The following is a 25,638-nucleotide window of genomic DNA, read 5'->3' as shown; positions in this document are numbered from 1 at the left end:
AATGTTTTAATCTGAGTTCAGACACAATCAGTTCCTTCTGTGGGTAAGGATGGGTACTTTCTTCATAAGTCCTTCAGAGTAGTTGTGGATGATTATACTATGGAGAATAGCAAAGCCATTTACATCTGGTCATTGCAAAACACTGCTATTACTTTGTATCCAATCCATTTCACTTTGCTTGTGTTTGTGGAGGATTTTCTGAGTTTTGTTTTGTTGTTTTCTTTTTTTCTGAAAACATTCTACTCAACATTTCCCAAAGAACGATAATATTCCAAAGTAAACACACACTTCAGTTTATTGATCCATTATCCAATTGATAGGCATCTCCTAATTTCCCAAGCTTTTTTGCCCTGAGAGTTGCTGTGAATATATTTTATATGTAAAGGACATTTTTCCTTTCTTTTTTTTCCTAAACTTTTTTGGTATTCATGCCAAGTAGTGGTAGTGTTAGGTCGAAGGATATGCATGAAATTGTAGCTCTTCAGTTGCAGATCATATATTTTGATCATTTATCAATTGGTGAATGATTTAACTTTTATAAATTTAATTCATTTCTCTTCATGTTTGAGAAATGATGACTTATCAGAGAAACTTGCTTTGAAATTCTTTTTGCAATTACTATTGCTAACTATAATTCCCCCTCCTCCCTCCCAATTTATTCTCTCCCTCCTTTCACCCTCTCTCTCCTCAAAAGAGTTTTGGTTCTGGGACCTCCCCCAATATGCCTTTTTCTTTTCACTTCACCCCCATTTCCCTCCTATTTCCCTGCAGAATAAGATATGTTTCTACATATTTTATTGACTATATATTATTCAATACATATTATTATTATTAAAAGAGTTAAGATTCACATTCTCATAGTCTCGTCCCCTTCTTCCCATTTGTAATGTGCAGGCTAGCTTTCTGGAGGTCCTCCAGAAGGGTCTTGGTCTCAGCAGGATAGACACCACTAGAATGGTCAAGAATAGAGACTAGATTTCTTTATTCTAGCCCAGTCTTGACCTTAGTGCAAAAGGCAAGAAAGCCATCAGTAGGCTGGTCAAAGACTGTCTGTCTTTCAGTCCTCCTTAGCCCTTATATGCCTTATTGTAATTAGATCATTACAGGATACTAATTGTGTGTCAACTTAGAGAATCATTACATCACCATACTATGTATATATGTGAACTGGAGAACCATCATCTCATCTTTTCCTCTGAGTTGACAGCTTATTTCAAGTATACTTCTCCAGAGTTCCAGTCCTCTACAACCTTCACTATAAGTTTTTTTTTTTCCTTGACTCTTTTTTTTTTGATAGATAATTTTCACAATTCTACTTCTTTTCCCTTTTACCCAGTAGATCCCTCTCACCACTAAATTTCTTTCTTTTTTTTTTTTTTCCTTTCTTTACTTTTTTTTTTTTTTTTTTTTTTGCTGTTGAGGCAATTGGAATTAAGTGTTGACTTGCCCAGGGTCACACAGCCAGGAAGTGTTAAGTGTCTGAGACCAGATTTGAATTCAGGTCCTCCTGACTTCAGGGCTGGTGCTCTATGCACAGTGCCACCTAGCCCCAACTTCATTATTATTATTATTATTTTTTGAGGCAATCTGGATTAAGTGACTTGCCCAGGGTGGTTAGGTTCTTACTAAGTGCTAATGAGATAATGAGATATTAGGTTCTTAGTAGGTGCTAAATCGGTATTTAACAATTCTCTAGTTCTGGCCTTTGGGGGGAGTTTTACCCCTTTGAACTCCTGGGGAGGAGCTTGCATGCTTAGGAGGAGCAAGTTCATTGGTTGAAGTATTTTTCCCAGAAGCCCTTGCATTATCCCATGCCCATTCTCTTGGAGGATAAAAGAAGGCATCACTCAAGAGATTGAGAGTCTTGTCTGGGCTAGATCTGGGGTGGCTCTCTGGAGGAAAGAAGAGTCTCTACTCTAGGTCAGAGTTGGCAGCTGAGAGATTGAGTTGAGACAGCAGATCTCCTCCCAGATAGCAATCAGCAGTCTCTGGAGACAACAGAACATTACACAGGGTCACACAGCTAGGAAGTGTTAAGTGTCTGAGACCACATTTGAAATCAGGTTCTCCTGACTTCAGGGCTGATGCTCTATCCACTGTGCCACCTGGCTGCCCCAATTTCATTATTTTTTTTAAATTTTATCCCTTTGTATTCAACTTAAACTTGTGTCCTTTGTTTACATATACTCCTCTTACCTTCTTAATAATGAGAACGTTCTAGGAATGTAAGCAGATAGGCCTTATGATATCATTTTCCTTGTTACCTCCTTATGTTTATTTTTTCTCATTTTAAAAAATTAATTTTATAATTAAAACATTTTTAGACAGTACATATGCATAGGTAACTTTTTACAACATTATCCCTTGTACTCCCTTCTGTTCCAAATTTTTCTCCTCCTTCCCTCCACCCCCTCCCCTAGATGGCAGGCATTCCCATCCATATTTAATATGTTATAGTATATCCTAGGTAAAAAATATATATGTGCAGAACCAATTTTTGTTGTTGTTGTTGTTGTTGCAAAGGAAGAATTGGATTGGGAAGGTAAAAATAACGGAGAGAAAAACAAAAAATGCTAACAGTTTACACTCATTTCCCAGTGTTCCTTTCCTGGGTGTAGCTGATTCTGTCCATCATTGATCAATTGGAATGATATTATCTCTTGTCTATGTTGAAGATATCCACTTCCATTAGAATACATCCTCATACAGTATCCTTGTTGAACTGTGTAATGATCTCCTAGTTCTGCTCATTTTGCACAGCATCAGTTGATGTAATTCTCTTCAAGCCTCTCTATATTGATCCTGTTGGTCATTTCTTACAGAACAATAATAGTCTATAACATTCATATACCATAATTTACCCCACTATTCTCCAATTGATAGGCATCCATTCATTTCCCCATTTCTAGCTACTACAAAAAGGGCTGCCACAAACATTTTGGCACATAAAGGTTCCATTCCCCTCCTCAGTATTTCTTTGGGATATAAGCCCAATAGCAGCAATGCTGGATCAAAGGGTCTGCACAGTTTGATAACTTTTTGGGCATAATTCCAGATTGTACTCCAGAATGGTTGGATTCTTTCACAACTCCACCAACAATGCATCAGTGACCCAGTTTTCCCACATCCCCTTCAACACTCATCATTATTTATTCCTGTCATCTTAGCCAATCGGACAGGTGTGTAGTGGTATCTGAGAGTTGTCTTAATTTGCATTTCTCTGATCAATAGTGATTTGGAACACTTTCATATGAGTGGGAATAGTTTCAATTTCATCATCTGAAAATTGTCTGTTCATATCCTTTGACCATTTATCAATTGGAGAATGGCTTGATTTCTTATAAATTAAGAGTCAATTCTCTGTATATTTTGGAGATGAGGCCTTTATCAGTACTTTAACTGTAAAAATGTTTTCCCAATATGTTACTTTGCTTCTAATCTTGTTTGCATAAGCTTTTGTTTGTACAAAAGCTTTTTAATTTGATGTAATCAAAATTTTCTATTTTGTGATCAATAATGATCACTAGTTCTCCTTTGCTCACAAATTCCTTCCTCCTCCACGAGTCTGAGAGGTAAACTATCCTATGTTCCTCTAATTTATTTATGATCTCATTCTTTATGCCTAAATCATGGACCCATTTTGATCTTATCTTAGTATGTGGCCTTTAAATGTGGGTTCATGACTTGTTTCTGCCATACTAATTTCCAGTTTTCCCAACAGTTTTTGTCAAATAATGAATTCTTGTCCCAAAAGTTGGGATCTTTGGGTTTGTCAAACACGAGATTGCTATTTTTATTCCCTATCTTGCCCCGTGAACCTAACCTAATTCACTGATCAACTAGTTTATTTCTTAGCCAATACCAAATGATTTTGGTGGGTGCTGCTTTATAATATTAGTTTTAGATCAGGTACAACTAGGCCATCATCATTTGATTTTTTTTTTCATTACTTCCCTTGAAGTTCTCGACCTTTTGTTCTTCCATATGAATTTTGTTGTTATTTTTTCTAGGTGATTAAAATAGTTTCTTGGGAGTCTGATTAGTATAGCACTAAATAAATAGATTAGTGTAGGGAGTATTGTCATCTTGATTATATTCGCTTGGTCTATCCAAGAGCACTTAATGTCTTTCCAATTATTTAAATCTGATTTTATTTTTGTGGCAAGTGTTTTGTAATTTTGCTCATATAATTCCTGACTTTCCTTTGGTAGATATATTCCCAAATATTTTATACTATCGACCGTTATTTTGAATGGAATTTCTCTTTGTATCTATTGTTGTTGGATTGCATTGGTAATGTATAAAAATGCTGAGGAGTTATGTGGATTTATTTTGTATCCTGCAATTTTGCTAAAGTTCTGAATTATTTCTAATAGATTTTTAGCAGAATCTTTGGGGTTCTCTAAGTATACCATCATGTCATCTGTAAAGAGTGATAGTTTGATTTCCTCAATACCTACTCTAAATCCTTGAAGGTCTTTCTCGGCTCTTATTGCTGAAGCTAGAGTTTCTAGTTCTATATTGAATAGTAATGGTGATAGTGGGCAACCTTGTTTCACTCCTGATCTTACTGGGAAAGGTTCCAGCTTATCGCCATTACATATAATGTTTACTGACGGTTTTAAATATATGTTCCTTACTAGTTTAAGGAATGGTCCATTTATTCCTAAACTCTCCAGTATTTTTAGGAGGAATGGATGTTGGATTTTATCAAATGCTTTTTCTGCATCTATTGAGATGATCATATTTTTGTTATTTTGGTTATTGATATGGTCAATTATGCTAATAATTTTCCTAATATTGAACCAACCTTATATTCCTGGTATAAATCCCACTTGGTCATAGTGTATTATCCTGGGGACGATTTTCTGTAGTCTTTTTGCTAATATTTTATTTAAGATTTTATCATCAATATTCATTAGGGAGATTGGCCTATAATTTTCTTTCTCTGTTTTCAGCCTACTTGGTTCAGGTATCATTACCTTGTCTGTGTCATAAAAGGAATTTGGTAGGACTCCTTCAATCCTTATTTTTTCAAATAGTTTATATAGCATTGGAATTCGTTGTTCTTTAATTGCTTGGTAGAATTCACATGTAAATCCATGTGGTCCTGGGAACTTTTACTTAGGGAGTTGGTTAATAGCTTGTTCTGTTTCTTTTTCTGAAATGGGACTATTTAGACTATTTACTTCTTCCTCTCTTAATCTGGGCAAGCTATATTTGTGAAGGTATTCTTCCATTTCATTTATGTTATCGAATTTATTGGCATAAAGTTGAGCAAAGTAGCTCCTACCTATTGTTCTAATTTCCTCTTCATTAGTGGTGAGTTCTCCCTTTTCATTTTTTTTAAATTTTATTTATTTATAGTTTTTTGACAGTATATATGCATAAGTATTTTTTTAAACATTATCCCTTGTATTCATTTTTCCAAATTATCCCCTCCCTCTGTCTACTCCCTCCCCTTGATGACAGGCAGTCTCAAATATTTTACATATGTTACAGTATAACCTAGATACAACATATGTGTGTAAATACCATTTTCTTGTTGCATATTAAGTATTAGATTCTGAAGGTATAAGTAACCTGGGTAGATAGACAGTAGTGCTAACAGTTTACATTCAATTCCCAGTGTTCCTTCTCTGGGTGTAGTTGTTTCTGTCCATCATTGATCAACTGGAAGTGAGTTGGATCTTCTTTATGTTGAAGATATCCACTTCCATCAGAATACATCTTCATACAACATACAGCGATCTTCGGGTTCTATTCATTTCACTCAGCATCATTCATGTAAGTCTCTCCAAGCCTCTCTGTATTCCTCCTGCTGGTCATTTTTTTTTACAGAGCAATAATATTCCATAACCTTCATATACTATAATTTACCCAACCATTCTCCAATTGATGGACATCCATTTATCTTCCAGTTTCTAGCCACTATGAAAGGAGCTGCCACAAACATTTTGGCACATAAAGGTTCCTTTCCCTTCCTCAGTATTTCTTTGGGATATAAGCCCAATAGCAGCAATGCTGGATGAAAGGGTATGCAAAGTTTGATAATTTTTTGGGCATAATTCCAGATTGTACTCCAGAATGGTTGGATTCTTTCATAACTCCACCAACAATGCATCAGTGTCCCAGTTTTCCCACATCCCCTCCAACATTCATCATTATTTGTTCCTGTCATCTTAGCCAATCGGACAGGTGTGTAGTGGTAACTGAGAGTTGTCTTAATTTGCATTTTTCTGATCAGTAGTGATTTGGAACCCTCTTTCATATGAGTGGATATAATTTCAATTTCATCATCTGAGAATTGTCTGTTCATATCTTTGACCATTTATCAATTGGAGAATGGCTTTATTTCTTATAAATTAGAGTCAGTTCTCTATATATATTGGAAATGAGACCTTTATCAGAACCTTTAACTTTAAAAATATTTTCCCAATTTGTTACTTCCCTTCTAATCGTGTTTGCATTAGTATTGTTTGTACAGAAACTTTTTAGTTTGATGTAAACAAAATCTTCTATTTTGTGATCAATAATGATCTCTAGTTCTCCTCTGGTCATCAATTCCTTCCTCCTCCACAAGTCTGAGAGGTAGACTATCCTCTGTTCCTCTAATCTATGTATGATCTCATTATTTATGTCTAAGTCATGGACCCATTTTGATATTATCTTGGTATTTGGTGTTAAGTGTGGATCCATATCTAATTTCTGCCATACTAATTTCCAGTTTTCCCAACAGTTTTTTCCAAATAATGAATTTTTATCCCTAATGTTGGTATCTTTGGGTTTGTCAAAGACTAGATTGCTATAGATGTACCCTTTTTTGTCCTTTGTATCTAATCTGTTCCACTGATCTACCGGTCTATTTCTTAGCCAATACCAAATGGTTTTGGTAACTGCTGTTATATAATGTAGCTTTAGATCACTTACACTTTGACCACCTTCATCTGACTTTTTTTTCATTACTTCAATTGCAATTCTCGACTTTTTATTCTCCCATATGAATTTTGTTGTTATTTTTTCTAGGTCATTAAAATAGTTTCTTGGGAGTCTGATTGGTATAGCACTAAATAAATAGATGAGTTTGGGGAGTATTGTCATCTTCCTATCCAAGAGCACTGAATATCTTTCCAATTATTTAAATATGACTTTATTTTTGTGGCAAGTGTTTCGTAATTTTGCTCATATAATTCCTGACTTTTCTTTGGTAGATATATTCCCAAATATTTTATACTCTTAACATTTGTTTGGAATGGAATTCCTCTTTGTATCTCTTGCTGTTGCATTTTGTTGGTGATATATAAAAATGCTGAGGATTTATGTGGATTTATTTTGTATCCTCCCACTTTGCTGAAATTTTGAATTATTTCTAGTAGCTTTTTAGCAGAGTCTTTGGGGTTCTCTAAGTATACCATCATGTCATCTGCAAAGAGTGATAGTTTGATTTCCTCATTTCCTACTCTAATTCCTTGAATCTCTTTCTCGGCTCTTATTGCCGAGGCTAGCATTTCTAGTATTATATTGAATAGTAATGGTGATAGTGGGCAACCTTGTTTCACTCCTGATCTTACTGGGAATGGTTCCAGTTTGACTCCATTGCATATTGTGTTTACTGACGGTCTTAAATATATGCTCCTGATTATTCTAAGGAATAGTCCATTTATTCCTATACTCTCAAGCATTTTTAGTAGGAATGGATGTTGGATTTTATCAAATGATTTTTCTGCATCTATTGAGATGATCATGTGGTTTTTATTAATTTGATTATTAATATGGTAAATTATACTAATAGTTTTCCTAATATTAAGCCAGCCCTGCATTCCTCTTATAAATCCTACTTGATCATAGTGTATTATCCTGGGGATGATTTTCTGAAGTCTTTTTGCTAATATCTTCTTTAAGATTTTAGCATCAATGTATATTGGTCTGTAGTTTTCTTTCTCAGTTTTCGATCGATCTGGTTTAGGTATCAGTACCATGTCTGTGTCATAAAAGGAGTTTGGTAGGACTCCTTCATCCCCTATTTTTTCAAATAGTTTATAAATCATTGGGGCTAATTGTTCTTTAAATGTTTGGTAGAACTCACATGTAAATCCATCTGGTCTGGGGATTTTTTCCTGGGGAGTTGATTAATAGCTTGTTCTATTTCTTTTTTCTGAAATGGGACTATTTAAGCAATTTACCTCCTCCTCTGTTAATCTAGGAAGCATATATTTTAGGAGGAAGTCATCCTTTTCACTTAAGTTATCAAATTTATTGGCATAAAGTTGGGCAAAGTAATTCCTTATTATTTCTCTAATTTCCTCTTCATTGGTGGAAAGATCCCCCTTTTCATTTGTAAGACTAACAGTTTGATTTTCCTCTTTCCTTTTTCTGATCAGATTTACCAAAGTTTTATCTATTTTATTGGCTTTTTCATAAAACCAACTCTTGGTTTTATTTATTAAGTCAATAGTTTGTTTGTTTTTTTTTTTTTTACTTTCAATATTATTGATTTCTCCTTTTAATTTTTGTATTTCAAGTTTGATTTTTGGTTGGGGGGGTTTAATTTGGTCTTTTTCTAGGTTTTTAAGTTTCAGGCCCAATTTGTTAATCTTCTCTTTCAAATCTTTCTCTTTCTCTTTCAAATAAGCCTCTAAAGATATAAAATTCCCCCTTATTACCGCTTTAGCTGCATCCCACAGATTTTGGTATGATGTCTCATCATTGTCATTATCTTATGTGAAATTATTAATTGTTTCTATAATTTGCTGTTTTACCCAGTCATTCTATAAGATGAAATTATTCAATTTCCAATTACTTTTTGGTCTTTTTACCCCTAACTTCTTACTGAATGTAGCTTTTATTGCATTGTAATCTGAGAAGAAGGCATTTATTATTTCTGCCTTCCTACATTTAATTTTGAGATCTTTATGTCCGAATATATGGTCAATTTTTGTATAGGATCCATGAACTGCTGAGAAGAAAGTATATTCCTTTCTATCGCCATTCAGTTTTCTCCAAAGGTCTATCATACCTAGTTTTTCTAATGTTCTATTTACTTTTTAAATATCTTTCTTATTTGTTTTGTGGTTTGATTTGTCTACATCTGTGAGTGATTTGTCTAAATCTGGGAGTGCGAGGTTTAGATGTCCCATTATTATAGTTTTACTGTCCATTTATTCTTGCAATTCTCTTAACTTTTCCTTTAGAAATTTAGATGCTATACCACTTTGTGCATATATGTTTAGTATTGATATGGCTTCAATGTTTAAGCTACCTTTTAGCAGGATATAGTTTCCATCCTTATCGCTTTTAATTAGATCAATTTCTGCTTTTGCTTGATCTGAGATAAGGATGGCTACCCCTGCTTTTTTGGCTTTACCTGAAGCATAATAGATTCTGCTCCAACTTTTTACCTTTACTCTGCATGTATCTGCCTACTTTAAGTGTGTTTCCTGTAAACAACATATTGTAGGGTTCTGACTTTTGATCCAGTCTGCTATCCATCTCAGTTTGATGGGAGCGTTCATCCCATTCACATTTATAGTTAAAATGACTAATTCTGTATTTCCTGCCATCATATTATCTCCAGATTATGCTTTTTCCCTTGACCCCCCTGAACCCCTTCCCTTATATTTAATTTGTAGACCCCACTTGTGCCACGCAGCCCTCCCTTTTTTTTTGTATCCCTTCCCCTCCTTCCAAGTCCTTTCCCTTATTCCCCTTTTCCTTTTCCCTTTTCCTCTCCCCCCTTTTAATGAGGTGAGAGAGAATTCTCTGAAAAACAAATATGTCAATTATTTACTCTTTGAGACTCTTCTGATGAGAGTAATATTCATGCAATGTTCCTCCCCCTCTCTAAATTCCCTCAGATATGGTATATTTTCTATGCCTCTTCCTGGGATGTAGTTTCCTACTTTTTATCACTCCTTCCCCTTTTTCTTATACTACCCCCTTCCCGTTACTACTCCCCCCTTTTTTTAACATCAGTAAAATCAAATTATCTATGTGGACTTTCTATATATCCACAACAGAGATACAGTTCTCAAGGGTTCTGTGTACCTTTTCCTGTTTCTCTTCAGTCTTGTGGATGTAGATCAAATTTTTTGTTTGTCTGTTTTTTTTTCTTAGAAACATATGGAATTCCTCTATTTGCTTGAATGACCATCTTCTTCCATGGAAGAAAATGCTAAACTTAGCTGGGTAGTTTATTCTTGGTTGCAATCCTTGATCTTTTGACTTTCTGAATATCAGGTTCCAGGCCCTTCGATCTTTTAATGTGGAGGCAGCCAGATCTTGAGTGACCCTTATTGTGGCCCCTTGATATATGAATTGATTTTTTCTAGATGCTTGCAATAGTCTTTCCTTTGTGTGCTAATTCTGCGGCTTAGCCACAATATTCTGTGGAATTTTTTTTTAAGGGTCTTTTTCAGAAGGTGTTTGATGAATTCTTTCCATGCCTATTTTCCCTTCTGTTTCTATTATCTCTGGACAGTTCTCTTTGATGCTTTCTTGTAAAATAGAATCTAGGCTCTCTTTTTGGTCATAGTTTTTGGGAAGTCCAATGATCCTCAGATTATCTCTCCTAGATGTATTTTCCATTTCTATAGATTTTCCCAGTAAGTATTTGATGTTATTCTCCAGCTTTTAATTTTTTTTGTTTTGTTTTGTTTTGTTTGACTGATTCTTGGGTTCTCAATGAATCATTCATGTCTATTTGTTCCATCCTGATTTTTAAGGAGTTATTTTCTTCATTCACAGTTTTTAGTTCTTTTCGTAGATGCCAAATTTAGTTTTTAAATGAATTATTTTGCTCTATTGAATTTTTTTTTCCATTTCCATAATTTTTTTATAGAATTATTTTCTTTTTCCAATTCAGAAATCCTATTTTCTTGAGACTTTTTTATCTTTTCCAATTCAGAAATCCTTTCTTGAGAATTTTTTATCTTTTCCAATTCAGAAATCCTACCTTCCTGTGATTTTTTAACCTTTTCTAATTCACAAATTTTGTTTCCCTGAATCTCCTGTGAATCCTTTATTTTTTCCAACTCAAATTTCAGAACGTTGTTATTCTTTATCATAACTTCTCTTTCCTTTCCCCATTTTTCTTCAAACTCTCTTAAAATTTTAATTTTCTCTTTTAGGAGAGAGTTATGTGATGGGGGCAGGTATCATTCCCCTTTAGGCTGTTATCTGCAGACTCTCTTCTCTTAACTTCCTTGGGGTTGGATACCCACTCTTTCTCTGTGTAGAAGGAATCAATACTTCTTTTTTGCTTTTTACTCATATCTAAAAAATCTTTTGGGGTCTGTCCTTTGGGTAAGAATTTATTTATTTATTTCTTTACCAGCTTCCTCCCAGACTGGATGGATGCCAGGCTCCTGAGAGCTCTGGGACAGAGTTTCCCTCCCCCTCCCTGGAAGCGCCTCAGGAGATTAGTACTGCTGTTTCTGCACTATGAGGGTTTCCCAGTGAAGGACCCCCTGCTGTGTGTCCCAGAGACTTCCCTGAGGTTTAAGACTGAACAGTAAAGGTGACACAAAGCCCAGCCAATGCGTCCCCTGGGGTGTGGATGTCAGCAGCTGATGTGAAAAAGCCCCTGCGCTCAAACTGGAAGTTGTCTGCCCAGAAACTCCAGTACCTATTTCAAAGGTTCCTCTTCTCTGGGACTTCAGTGGCTGACTTCCACAGCCTCCAGGTGAGCCAGGCACTATGTGAATTAGATGTTGCCTTGTGGTGTGTCCCTGCTTTTAAAGCTCTTAACTACTCCCAGGTGAAGCCCCGGACAGCCCAAGCCAAGTTAGCCACACCTGCAGTGCTGAGATCTGTTGAGTCACTTCTGGATTGGGGTGGTTCTAGTATCTGGCTTTATATTTTAAAGTGCCTTGATTTCTCTTCTGAGCTGCTGTTTTATAAGCAGAAAAGAGCTAACAGGCTGTGCCAGATTCTTCTAACTCAGTGGCTTCTCTGATCCCTGAGTTCTCCTGAGCCCAAATCGGTGCAGTGAGCTAGTACCTCACCCTGTCTGTGCTGGCCTTTTTTCTTCCTCCCCTGGGAACTGACCTTTTCTATTGAAACTCCAGATTCTCTTCAGCTGGTAAGTCGTGCTTCCAGTCCTTGTGGTTTCTATCAGTCCAGCGTTATTTTTGAGGCTGATTTAACTAACTGGTATTGAGGGAAAAAGGGAGGTCACAAAATCACGTGTATCTTCTCTGGCATCTTGGCTCTGCTTCCCCTCCCTTTTCATTTTTAAGACTTACAATTTGCTTTTCCTCTTTCCTTTTTTAAATCATATTCACTAAGTGTTTGTCTATTTTGTTGGTTTTTTTCATAGAAACAACTCTTATATTAATTAATTCAATAGTGTTTTTTTTTGTTTTTTGTTTTTTGTTTTTTTTTTTTTTTTACTTTCAATTTCATTAATCTCACTTTCTATTTTTAGAATTTCAAGTTTCGTGTTTGTCTGGGGTTTTTAAATTTGTTCCTTTTCTAGCATTTTTAGTTGTAAACTCAATTCATTGACCTTCTATTTTTCTATTTTATGCAAGTAGGCCTCTAGAGATATAAAACTTCACCTTTTTACTGCTTTGGCTGTATCCCACACATTTTGTTATGATGTCTCATTATTGTCATTTTCTTGGGTGAAGTTATTAATTATGTCTATGATCTGCTGTTTTACCCAATCGGTCTTTAGTATAAGATTATTAGTTTCCAATTATTTTTTGGTCTATTTTCCCCTGGCTTTTTATTAAATGTAATTTTAATTGCATTGTGGTCTGAAGAGGATGCATTTACTATTTCTTACTCATTTGATTTTGAGGTTTTTATGTCCTAGTATATGATCAATTTTTATATAGGTTCCATGAACTGCTGAGAAGAAAGTGTACTCCTTTCTGTCTCCATTTAGCTTTTGCCAAAGATCTATCATATCAAACTTTTCTAGTATTCTATTTACCTCTTTGACTTCTTTCTTATTCATTTTGTTGTTTGATTTATCTAATTCTGAGAGTGCAAGGTTGAAATCTCCCACTATTATAGTTGTCTATTTCTCCTTGCAGCTCTCTTAATTTCTCTTTTAAGAATTTAGATGTTGCACCATTTGGTGAGCATATGTTTAATACTGATACTGCTTCATTATCTATACTACTCTTTAGCAGGATATAATGCCCTTCCTTATCTCTTTTAATTAGATCAATTTTTGTTTTTGCTTGCTCTGAGATGAGGATGGCTACCCTTGCTTTATTGGCTTCACCTGAAGCCTAATAGTAGTTACAGACTGCGGGAGTCAGCAGCGAGGCACTAGATGGACAGTGATGGCTGTGCTGCATCTGGGCTCTGAGGCTCTAAGAAGGCGCTGAGTCACTCTGGGTGGGGTTTGGGGGTGGCCGGGTTTAGAGAAGCTAGGTTTATGGGGGTTTTATTCTTTACCTCCGGTGTTTACAACTTCTCTGCTGCTCCTGGCTTGCTGCCAAGATGGAACATTCACACTGGGGTAAAAGTCTTTTTCTCAGAAACGGGAGAGATCGTACCCATCCTCCCTCTGGTCTGAGCTGTGTGAGCTGCCTGGCTGGCTCTCACTGCTTGCCCTCAGTCTGCACCTAGCTTGTTTGTCCCTTCCCCAGAGCAATCACAGACCTTTTCTGGCGAATTTCAAGGATGTCTTCTGTTGGTGATTACTTGTGAGTTTCTTTTCCAGTCAATAATTAATTCTTAGGCTTGTCATGAAGTAAGTTCTGAGAGAAAACGCAGAGCTCAAGCAGCTGTCTGCCTCTGTGCTGCCTTCTTGGCCGGAAGTCCTCACCTCCTTATGTTTGCAAAAAGCCTGTATTTGAAAATCAAATTTTCTATTCAGCTCTGGTCTTTTCATTACAAATGTTTGATAATCCTCTATTTCATTGTATGATGACCTTTTCCCCTGAAGGATTATACTCACTTTTGCTGGATTCGTGATTTGTGGTTGCAATCCTACCCAGCTCCATTGCTCTCTAGAATAACATTCCAAACACTCTAGCCTTTTAATGTAGAAGCTGCTAAATCTTGGATTATCCTGACTGTGGCTACACTCTAACCGAATTGTTTCTTCCTGCAGGTTTGCAATATTTTCTCCTTGATTTGAGAGTTGCAGAATTTTACTTTAATATTCCTATGAGTTTTCATTTTGGGATCTCTTCCAAGAAGTGATTGGCTGCTAAATCTTGTATTAACCTGACTATGGCTTCAGTATAATTGAATTGTTTAATTCTGACTGGTTATAATATTTTCTCTTTGATCTGATAACTTTAGAAATTAGTTTAATTCTAGAAATTAGCTACAATATTCCTTTCAGTTTTTATATTGGGGGTCTCTTTCAGGAAGTGATCCATCGATTCTTTCAATGAGTCATTTTACCCTCTGGTTCTAGGATATAAGAGCAGTTTTCCTCAATGATTTTTTTGAAAGGTTATCCAGACTCTTTTTTTTTTTATCATGTCTTTCAGGTAGTCCAATAATTTTTAGATTGACTTTGCTGGAACTTTTTTCAAATGAGGCATTTTAATTTTTCTTCTATTTTTCTTTATTTTATTCTTTTTATTTTTGCTTTTATTTGACTGATTCCTGATATCTCAATGAGTCATTCACTTCTGTTTGACCAATTCTAATTTTTATTGACTTATTTTCTTCAGTTAGCATTCCTTTTATATTTGACCAGTTGTACTTTGAAAAGGGATTTTTGTCCAGTGGATTTTTTTCCCATTTCAACAGTTTTTTGGTTTGTTTGTTTTTAAGAATTATTTTCGTTTTCCATTTTGCCAATTTTATTTTTTAAGAAATTGTTTTATTCCATATATTTTTCCATTTTTCCAATTTCATTTTTTAAGGATTTGTTTTCTTCAGTCATTTTCTGTGCTTTCTTTTCCAGCCTGTTGCCTTTTCCCAACTTTTCTCTTACATAGCTTTTCTCCTGCATAGCTCTCACTTATTTTCCCTATTTTTCTTCCATTTTTCCTTTAAGATTCATTTCCAACTCTTGATAAAAAGCTTTTTGATATTGAGTTCTTGAGATCAGTTCACATACCCCTTTGAGCTTTACCTGAAGGCATGTTGCCTCTCCTGGTTATGTATTCTGATTTTCCCTATTTCTATAGTAGCTTTCTATGGTCAGACATCTTGTTACTTTTTGCTCCTTTTTAAAAGTACAGAACAGAGAGGATTGTCCCAATCTTCTTTTTTGCAAGGGAACAAGGGCCTCTCACTGATTCTGCTGGGGCCAGTGATACTGCAGATTTAAATATTGGGCTGAAAAAAAAAATCATTGGGCTGAGTGAGCCTGGCTAAGTCCCATTTGTCATTTCTTTGTTTGTCTGTTTATTTATTTATTTATTGTAGTTGTGTTGAAGGTTTCACATATGGTTTGCTGATAAACTGGCCTTTTGAACAAGAAAAGAGTAGCCAACACTGGGTCATTTACCCCCTGCCCAATTGAGCCAGATCTTTGCTGAAGACCTTCCAAGATATCTTAAATTGGAAAATTATTACACTCTGAATGTTTGTGGGTTCTGTTGCTCCAGATTCCATTCAGAAGCTTGATCTAGCATTGATTCGGAGGATTTGTTCTTTGACCCACTTATAATTTAGGATTTGATTATTTAGTTTTCAATAAATTTTTAATCTCTGTTTCTACTGCCCTTTGTTGAATTTAATCTTACTGCATTGGGATCTGAAAAGACTACGTTTAATAATCTTGAATGACTCTGGGAGTCCAGCTAGAGGAATAAGCAGGAAATCATTGTAACTCTCCCATATTTGCCTCCGAAACCAATCTGGGTACAGTATAATCATCAAAAAGATGGGAAGAAGCAATCTGTGAGTCCAAGAAACTTGGCAGATCAGCAGGAAATATGTGAGAGAAAAAGAGAGGACAGTCCAAGGCAGCAAATAAGGCAGTAGCAAGCCCTAGCTCAGCAGCCATAGGTAGAACCTGAGCACCTGTATGGTGGTATGGGCAAATGGCAACACTAGGACCCCCCAAATACCTCAGTATGGTCAGGGGAACAGAGAGACTGTAGCTTTGAGAAGTGTTACAGTGTAGCCCCAGATAAACAGGCAGTCTCCAGAGGCCACTCCTCCTTTCAGGGCAGCCCCCAGGTAAAGTAGATCCCAGATCTTCAAGTGCCTAAACAACAGGCAGCTGCCAGTGACTGGATCACCACATCTTTTGGTGTATGGGACTGAGGATGCAGAAGCCCTTCAGGGACCTGAGTACACACCAGACACCACCACTTATAGCCTCAGCCAGTACCAAGTATGCTATGAGAATTGCAGCAGTGCCAAAAGATGAGCAAAAAAGATCACAAAAAGAATCTGAGCATAGAAAGTTATTGTGGGGAAAAGATCAAGATATAAACTCAGAAAAGGATAGCAAAGTCAAAACATGCATAGGCAAAACCCCAAAGAAAAGTTAATTTTTTTTTTCCTGATTTTTTTCTTCTACTTTTCCTGAGTTCCCTTCTGAGCTCACCTAGGAGTCCTTTCTGTGCTTGAAACCACTTCCCCTTTTTCTGTAGGATGGGGTAGGGTGGCTGGATACTGTTGGAGGCTTTAGGGATCTGGGTACTGAGCCAGTGTCCTAGTGTTTGCATCTGCCATCTGCTGAGGCTGTTGAAGTGTTTCTGCATTTTTCCAGGGACCACTGGTGGCTGCCTGTTTGCTTAGGTACCTATAGGTTTGGGTCTACCTGCTTGCCCAGGGCTACATTGAAGCACATGGAGGTCTGGCTTCTGGAGGTTGCCAATTTGCCTGGGGCTATGCTGAAGCATGTGGCAGTTCTCATAGCTGTAATTTGCCTGTTACCCTGACTGTGCCAAAGTATATGGTGAACCCAGATGTTGGATCAGTGAGCTGGTACTCTAAAGATCTACTGCTGGTTTGCTGAGGTGGGGCTCACTCCTGGTTTGCTGGGATGCTTCCTGTTCTGGACTGCACTTCCCTTTGATTCAAGTGAGACCTTTCCTGCCAATCTTCCTTTATTCTTGGTCTCACAGACTGATGTTTCTACTGTTATAGGATTTGTATTGTATCATGTTTTGTGGAGGTGAATATGGGAGAGTTAAAAGTGATTTACTGTTTACTCTGCTATCTTGATTATCTTGACTGAATGTTAACTTGTTGAAAAATGTTATCATATATCTTTATAGATATATGATAACATTAACTACTGATAACCAGTTTATGATTCCATTATTTCAATAACTCAAATCATTCTTTAATTCCCACACAAATAGACTTCTTAATTCCCTTTGGTGCTCTATTAGGTGTGATATTAGAGAGTTAGAATCAGAGAATATAGGTTTAAAGAGAGTTAACATTTCTATGGGATAAAAAACTAAATGGTTCAAAATAAATATCTTTTTTAAAAAATATTTTATTTATTGGCAATGAAGCATTTAACCTTTAGACTAACAATAATTAAACCTTATTCCATATTATAAAGGAGAAAATCAATAAAACATGCCCTTTAAGCTTCTAAAAATACAATTAATGCCTTTGCAAATTCAATACACAATTCTCTCTTCTTTAATTTTCCAAATCTGAAAATCATAGGAAAATGTTATTTACCATCTGATAGTTTTTTTAAATAGTTTTTTATTTATAAGATATATACATGGGTTATTTTACAACATGACAATTGCCAAACCTTTTGTTCTCATTTTTCCCCTCCTTCTGCCCCCGCTCAAGATGGCAGGTTGACCAATATATGTTAAATATATTAGAGTATAAATTAAACTCAATATATGTATACATGTCTAAACAGTTGTTTTGCTGTACAAAAAAAAAAATCGGACTTTGAAATAGAGTACAATTAGCCTGTGAAGGAAATCCAAAATGCAGGCAGACAAAAATAGAGGGATTGGGAATTCTATGTAGTGGTCAAGTTCAGAGACTTTCAGAAAGTTTGTTAAGACACAAAATAGCTTGTGATGGTTTCACTTTACACAACCAATAGACATCTCTACAATGTGTTGGAACTTTGGAGATTATTTCTAATCATTTTCAAAGAGCCTCCACTTTACTTCTAAGGCCAATAAACCGCCTGAAAATCCTTAAGTGTTTCACACTAGAAATGTTGACATAGCTTTTTTTCTATTATGTACCCTTAAATTTGACAATCTCTACTAAAATTGAAAGGGGACCAAAAAAGCTCTTTTTTTCTAGTTTTCAGTGCTACTCATAATGTTGTGCTTGAACAATCAAAGTACTCCTGTTTATGTTCCACATGTGTATTATTACTGAAGAATATGAAATCTTTCTATTGAAGCATATCCAAAAATGGTTAAATGGTATTATTGAATTTTTAAAGGCAAATTGTTTCTTTGTTATTTTAGAACAACCCTTATGCTTGCCCTCAGTTCGGAATTCACAGAAATGGTCAGTGTTCTTCTTCAACATAATGCTGATCTCACTATCAAAGATCAATTGGGACGGACAGCTGAGACATATGCTAGGATCTATAATTATCCTCAGTAAGAGCTAACATAATTCTAATTGTCTTTATATAACTGCATCTAAAAGAATTTTTCCTCCATAAAATTGAGAGTGAATCTGGCTTTCATAGTTGCATATTATAATAATTGTCTGGAAAATACCCTGGCGAACTCCAGTTCTTGAGAACTGCCGCATGCTTCAGCATAGCCCCAGGAAAACGGGCAGCCTCTAGCAGACAGACCTCTACCTGTTTCATATTTAAGGGTACTAAGAAGAAATTGATCAAATGGCAAATTTAAGTTATCAAAGTTCAGGAGGGAATAAGTAAGAGAAAGGATACAAGGTAGAGTCACAGTATCAGATTAGAATTTTCAGAGGTAATAATGAAAATAGCTGCCATTTTTGTAGTTTTTTAAGGATGTCCAATGTTTTATATACATCTTCACAAAAGTTATATCATTTAATAATAATGCACATTTATAGAAACTGTAGGGTTTTTTGTTTGTTTGTGTTTGTTTCTATTTTAATTTCTTGCTTACCTCTCTTAATTGTACGAGACCTAAAGTTAGTTTTAGGTAAAATCACGTTATGTCTTGGATGCCTTCACATGAGTGCTAACTAAAAAGGATCATAAATGGATCCTCAATTTGGAGTCAGGAGATCTGGGGAGAGATCATGCCTCTCACCCTCTGTGTGACCTTAGACAAGAGTAATCTTTATAGAATGGAGTTATTTAATTGATAAAATAGAGACATTAGATGTAATGACCTAATACTGATTAATTAATGACTATAATACTGATTCTGAAGATGTTTATTGCATCTAGTGTGAATGATTAATTTTGTTCTTCAGACTTTGTTAAAACAATAAAAATTTGGTGATCTGATTTGAAATATACATACACTTGTCATATATAATTTTATCTTGATTTCTATAGACTTATTATATTTTATCTTTTATTTTAGACATATTTATCACAAACAAATTGAACAATATATACTCCCTCCTCTCCAAGCCAGCAATTTAGAGAAGGCTTCCAATACCGGATTTGTTTTGGGTACCCCTTCCATGGATAAAAAAGGTAGAATTTATTGATCCAAATAAATAATATTAAAAATAATGTAGAACAATTTTAAAATTCATATGTTCTCTATTTTTTCTATTTCCATTTTATATTTTAAAAGCATAGCACTGATTTATTTTTGGTTACCTAATTACCTACCTACCCACCTACTACCCTGAAATGACAAAAACAGTGTTTGTGTTCTGTTTAAATCATATTGTCATTGCTCAAAAAATTTTGTAGAAATGCTCTAAAATTATGCTTTTCATATTAATTTCATGTTTTAATATTTAAGTTTTTATTGTATTTTAGTTATATCAGAAGAAAATTCTTCAGAAGCCTCTATACAAAGGTAGGTTTTACAGCAAGTTAACATTTCTTTTAGTTAATCCTCATGATCCATCTTCAACAGGTTTTTCAATCCAAAGCAAAGCAGACTCTCATGTCCCCAAAAGGTGTATCTTCAATTTAACCAATTCCCATATTTTATCTTCATTATCTTTCAAAAAATGAGGTTTACTACACATCTAATAGGTAATATGTATATATGTTACGTGTATAAATATATAGTACTAAAAAATTTGCAAAACACACTAATAAACATACACATGTATGTATGTACACTATATATATATATATATATATATATATATATATATATATATATATATATATATATATATATATATATATATATATATATATATATATATATATATATATATATATATATATATATATATATATATATATATATACATGTGTGCATGCACACGTGCCTGCTTGTTTTTTTATTTTTTCCTTTAATTTCTTAAATATTTTCCCCAGTTACATTCAAAACTTTTTTATATTTGTTTTTAAGATTTTTTGAGTTCTAATTCTCTCCTTTACGCCCACACACAATTAAGTAACCACATGTAAAATTATGCAAAACTTTTCCATAAAAGTCAAGTTATGAAAGAAAGCATAGATCTTCCACCCTAATGAAAATAAAAACCCTCAATAAAAATTAAGAAAAAAATAAAGATATAGAGTAATAGAGAATGCCTTGATCCATATTCAGACACCATCAGTTCCTTCTCTCGTTATGGATGGGATTTTTCTTCATAAGTTCTTTAGAGTGCATGGGGAATATTCTACTTCTGAGAATAACAAAGTCATTTACATCTATTTATTCCAGAACAGAGCTATTTCTTTGTATGTAGTACATTTCACTTTCTTCATAGAAAACTTTTCAATTCTTTTTTTTTTCCTGAGAGTATCCTACTCATCATTTTTCAGAAAACATAATATTCTATCAGAGATTCTTGCTTGGAATTTGTTTTTTACAATTACTATTGCTAATTGTATTTTCACCCATTTATTCTCTCTCTCTTTTCATCCTCTTCCTTTTCAAAAGTGTTTTGCTACTGACCATTTCTCCCCTAAAATGCCCTCGTTTTTTTATCTCTCTCCTGCCTCTGCCCACATCTCATTCTGCTGCTGTTTTCTTGCAGGGTAAGATAGATTTTATACCCCTATTGAGTATGTATGTTACTTCTATTTGAGACAATCTGATTAGAGAAAGGTGCACTCACTCACCCTCTCCTTCCCCTCATGTACTTTATTATAAAAGTTTTTCCTCTTTTTTTTTAAATGGCAGATACTTTTTCACCATTCCACTTTAGTCAGTACATTCCCCTTTCATCTCTTAAGTTCATTAATTTTTAAAAAGATATTATCCCTCCAGATTCAACTCATACCTGGGCCTTCTATTTAGATATACTCCTTTTAACTTCCATAAAAAAGAAAATGTTCTAATGAGTTTACAAGTATTATTCCTCCCATGTAGGAATATAAACAGATGAACCTCAAGTCCTTTATGATTTCACTTTCCTGATTATCTCCTTATGCTTCTGCAGAGTTCTGTATTTGAAAATCACATTTTCCTTTCAGCTCTGGTCTTATCACAAAAGTGTGAAAATCTTGCTTGAATGGCTTCTTCCTCTGAAGGATTATACTCAGTTTTGCTGGGTAGGTGATTCTTGGTTGCTATCCTAGCTTTATTGGTCTCCAGCATATCATTATAAGCCCTCCAGTGCTTTTAAAGTAGAAGCTGCTAAAATGTGTGTTCTGAGTGTGGCTTCACTAATCTTGAATTGTTTCTTTCAGGATGCTTGCAATATTTTCTCCTTGACCTGGGAGTTCTAGAATTTGGCTGTAATATTCATGGGAGTTTTATTTTGGAATCTTTTTTCAGGAGGTCATCAGTTGATTCTTTCAATTTTTATTTTACCTTCAGCTTCTAGAATATCAGGACAGTTTTCCTTGATAATTTCTTGAAATATGATTCCAGGATCTTTTTTTGATCATGACTTTCAGCTTAGACTAATACTTTACAAATCCTCTCTCCTGAATCTATTTTCCAGGTCAGTTGTTTGTCCAATAAGTTATTTCACTTTTTTTTGGTTTTGTTTCATGGCATCTTGATGCCTCATAAAGTCCATGTGCTTCCATTTGCTCAATTCTGTTTTTTTAAGGAATTGTTGTCTTCAGTGAGATTTTACCTCCTCCCTCTAGTTGACCAGTTTTGCTTTTTAATGCATTCTTTTCCTCATTAGATTTTTGTATTTCCTTTTGCACTCTCTCAATTCTTGCCCTAATTTTTCCTCTATCTCTCTTCCTTGATTTTCAAAGTCCCTTTTGAGCTCTTCCATGGCCTGAATCCAATTGCTACTTTTCTTTGAGCTTTGGATGTAGGAGCTTTGACTTTATCATCTTCTGGTGTGTTTTGATCCTCCTTGTCACCATTATAACTTTCAGATGTCAGAAACTCTTATTTTCTGCTCATCTTCCTAATCTATTGCTAGGCTTTTGACAGTTTGTTAAAGTAGAGCTTTGTCTCCAGGATGGAGGATGCATCCTCCCATACTTCAACAATTTTGTGCAGCTGTTTTCAAAAATCTTGATAGGAATCTGACCCCAGGCACTCTTTTCAACCCTGGAGCTGTTAGTTGTGTCCCGCCCCAATGAAGCTCTAGTTGATCAATTGTGCTGACAGGGGCTGGACTCTGCTGGTCTAGGCTGTGCTGGGACTGAACACCAGACTCCCACCACTTTTGTGTGTGCTGATTTATCTATTGGATTGGCAACTGTATTAAGAATTTTGTTTGGGAACACTGAAGGATTAAGGTACTGGCTTGGGTTTACAAAATTAGTATGTGATGAAGAACTTGAATCCATTACATTTTTATCCCATATCTAATTCCTAGCCACAATATCCCAATATAGCTATTAAAAATAATTCTATTTGGATGAAGAATGAACCAGCTATGTTCTTTTATATGGCTGTACTATGTATTAATCACCTGAGATGCATTTCTCATAAGCTTTTTTAGGCACATCTGCAGTGCAAATAGGTATCATCTTATACTTGTGGTAATTTATCCAAGTGCTCAGGGAAAGGAGTTATCAACATGGGGAGGGAATGTCACTGGGACCAAGGTCCTAAGTCAAGACAATAAATGGAATTGGAAATTTCTCAGCAAGGAGAGAAGTAATAAAAAAGAAGAGGGGCCATTCTGGTGAATGGTTTCTGCTGGGACCCCTCATGGACAACAATAGTTGAACCTTTGGCAATTGTTCCCAATTAGAGACGTGGGGAATCTGGCATTGCATTTTGAGAAGTGGATAGTCTTTAAAAAATCTCTGAAATTCCTAGAAGCTGATGTGGCAAAGCATTAGTTGTTAGGGACCTCATTTTCCCACAGTATAGAATGTTATTTTTCAGTGACCCACAGATTCTATTCTCTTTGTTGATTCCAGTTACAAGATTTATATAGAAGTCTTAATAGAGAAGAAGTTTAAGGAGAAAAGCCTTTCTAGTTCTAGATGATCAAGTAGAATGGATTATTCCTAGAAGTTTTTGAAAAAAATAAATCAAAAAGAGAAAATACAAGAGGCAAAAAAGGGAGTGATTGTGTCAGAAGGTCAGTGGGAAGAATACTGTCATGCAGAAAAGCTGAATATTTGATACTTTTTTTTCTACTTGTATAAAAAAGAAATATCAGATATATGAAGTACCCAGGCATCAGTTGAAAGAGCAATTTGTAGTGTAATCAATTCACCAGAGAGATTTATCACAACCACAAAGGATGGCCTTTATAAATATGAGAAACTCATGGGTTAAATCATGTATGAATGAGCAAGATGCTTCCAGTGATTTAGCTTTTTAAAGTTAGAAGAAAGTGGGTGAGGGAAGTAGCATGTTGATCTAGAGAGTAAGGAGGCAATTAGGGAGAAGTTGGGAGAGGACAGAGAGGGACTTAGTAAAAACAAACTCTTATGTAGATTGTGTCTATTTGTAGTTGCAGGATCCTTAATGAGATGATTGAGTTAGTCTTAGATATGCTGATAAAACAGTCCCAGGAAACAGATCTTCTATGGTATGGGATTATGGTTGACAGACTTGTTGCATTATTTACATTATTCCTATGAATGGGGACAGAATGAATTCTTTTAGATCTAAATTTAAGGAGAAGGAAATGTAAATATAATTTTTTAGTCTTGAGAATTTAGAAAAAAAGATAAAATTGAAAGATAATAATAAAGAAATTCAGGAGACCTTGAAAAATTGAAGTGACTCGAGCTGAAGATTCTATCTAAAGGAAGTAAAGAAAGTGTGCCCAAGGAGAAGGATTTGAAAAGACAGAGGAGGACATAAGAGGATAACGTGAAGGCTATGAGGAGGGGTTGGAGATGGATTTCAGCTGAAAAGGAGGATGTTTTAAAAAAAAAAAACAAAAACAAAATCAAATATGGAAAGTCAGTTGGCAAGGTTAAGGAGAAGAAAAAGGAAATTGGGGGTGTCTATAAAGGATTAGAATTATAAAAAGAAAACTGTCTTGATAGTAACAGATCCTAAGGAACTGAAAAGAGAAAGACCTTGGGTTTGCTGGGCAAGGGAGCGAATCTGGGAGTAAAGAAAAACTGGGTTCAATTTCCCTCAGCAAGTGTTCCCAGCAACTCTCTGACAAACAACAGTTGCCAATCTGCATTATTTCCTCTCTGGAAGTTCCCTGCATCAAGCCATCACAAGTCATATATACCCCAGTCTCTTGAATTCTGAACCCAACTCTCCTGCCCCCCCTTCCCAAATAAATTGATAAATGTAGAGTTGAAATTCCCTGAAAGCAGATTACCACAGCAAATGTACCAAATATTTCTAGCAAGGAAGATAGACTAATAATTTTATTGCATGTGCATATAAAGAACCAGGTAAATTTTTTACTGAATTGATTTTTCGGATTCAATGGTTCATAGAAATCTTCTGTAAGGAGATGTCTTCGATTAGGTCCTGAAGAAAATGGTGCACTTGGATTAGTGGTGGGTAGGAAATGGACATTCCAAACCAAAAAGCATATGTCTTAATTTATTATACAAATGGTTGATATTCTATCATAGATTACACCAGGTTCATCAATGATTATATTATACCTAGGAATGGTTGCCCTTATATTAAATACATTTCTGAGCCTGGAATGTATGAGCAATTCATGTATCTAAAGGGCAAAAAGGGAAAGCAGTAAGTAGAGTCCTGGCCTTGGAATTCACAAGACTCATCTTTATGAGTTCTAATCTGGATCAGATACTTATTAGTTTGTGACTCCAGGGCAAGGCAATTAATCCTGTTTGCCTCAGTTTCCTCATCTATGAAACAATGCTGGGAAAAGAAAGGACAAACCTCTTTGGTACCTTTGCCAATAAAATGCCAAATGGGGTCACAAAGAGTCAAGACACCACTGAAATTATTGAACAGCAACAGATACAACTCATATGTAGGGTTGAAACTTGGGGAGGGTAACTTTAAGAAAAAATAACTCGGTGAAAATGTTTGTCAGAAGCTAATAACAAAGGCACAGTAAACAGGGACCTATTACAAATAGATTGTAGGGTTTTGATTCTGTGATGTATAATGACCCTTTATGTTCATTTGTCAACTTTAGAGAAGTGTAAAAATAGGAAGAGATTATCCTGGAGGAAATATCCACTGATAGCCTCTACACTGATATCTTCTTGGCAAAAATGAGTCTTGGAATAGGAATGATTGAAATATTAAGTCATTCTTTGTAATGTGTCATTTGGTGGTAAAG

At 35.2% G+C, this 25,638-nt stretch overlaps 1 protein-coding gene across 1 annotated transcript in view; it reads left to right on the top strand.

Annotated features, from left to right (window-relative positions):
* Window positions 1–25,638, top strand: part of LOC141543990 (uncharacterized) — a 74,709-nt gene that overhangs the window by 14,956 nt on the left and 34,115 nt on the right. Inside the window, exons 5-7 of the mRNA XM_074269639.1 lie at window positions 18,345–18,482; window positions 19,410–19,525; window positions 19,820–19,859. Of these exons, the coding sequence (XP_074125740.1) occupies window positions 18,345–18,482; window positions 19,410–19,525; window positions 19,820–19,859 (294 nt within the window). The remainder of the gene's footprint in view (window positions 1–18,344; window positions 18,483–19,409; window positions 19,526–19,819; window positions 19,860–25,638) is intronic.

This window comes from Sminthopsis crassicaudata, chromosome 5, assembly GCF_048593235.1.
Source record: "Sminthopsis crassicaudata isolate SCR6 chromosome 5, ASM4859323v1, whole genome shotgun sequence".
NCBI lineage: Eukaryota > Metazoa > Chordata > Mammalia > Dasyuromorphia > Dasyuridae > Sminthopsis > Sminthopsis crassicaudata.
Note: the sequence above shows the minus strand (reverse complement) of the source record. Positions and strands in the feature narration are given on the sequence as shown.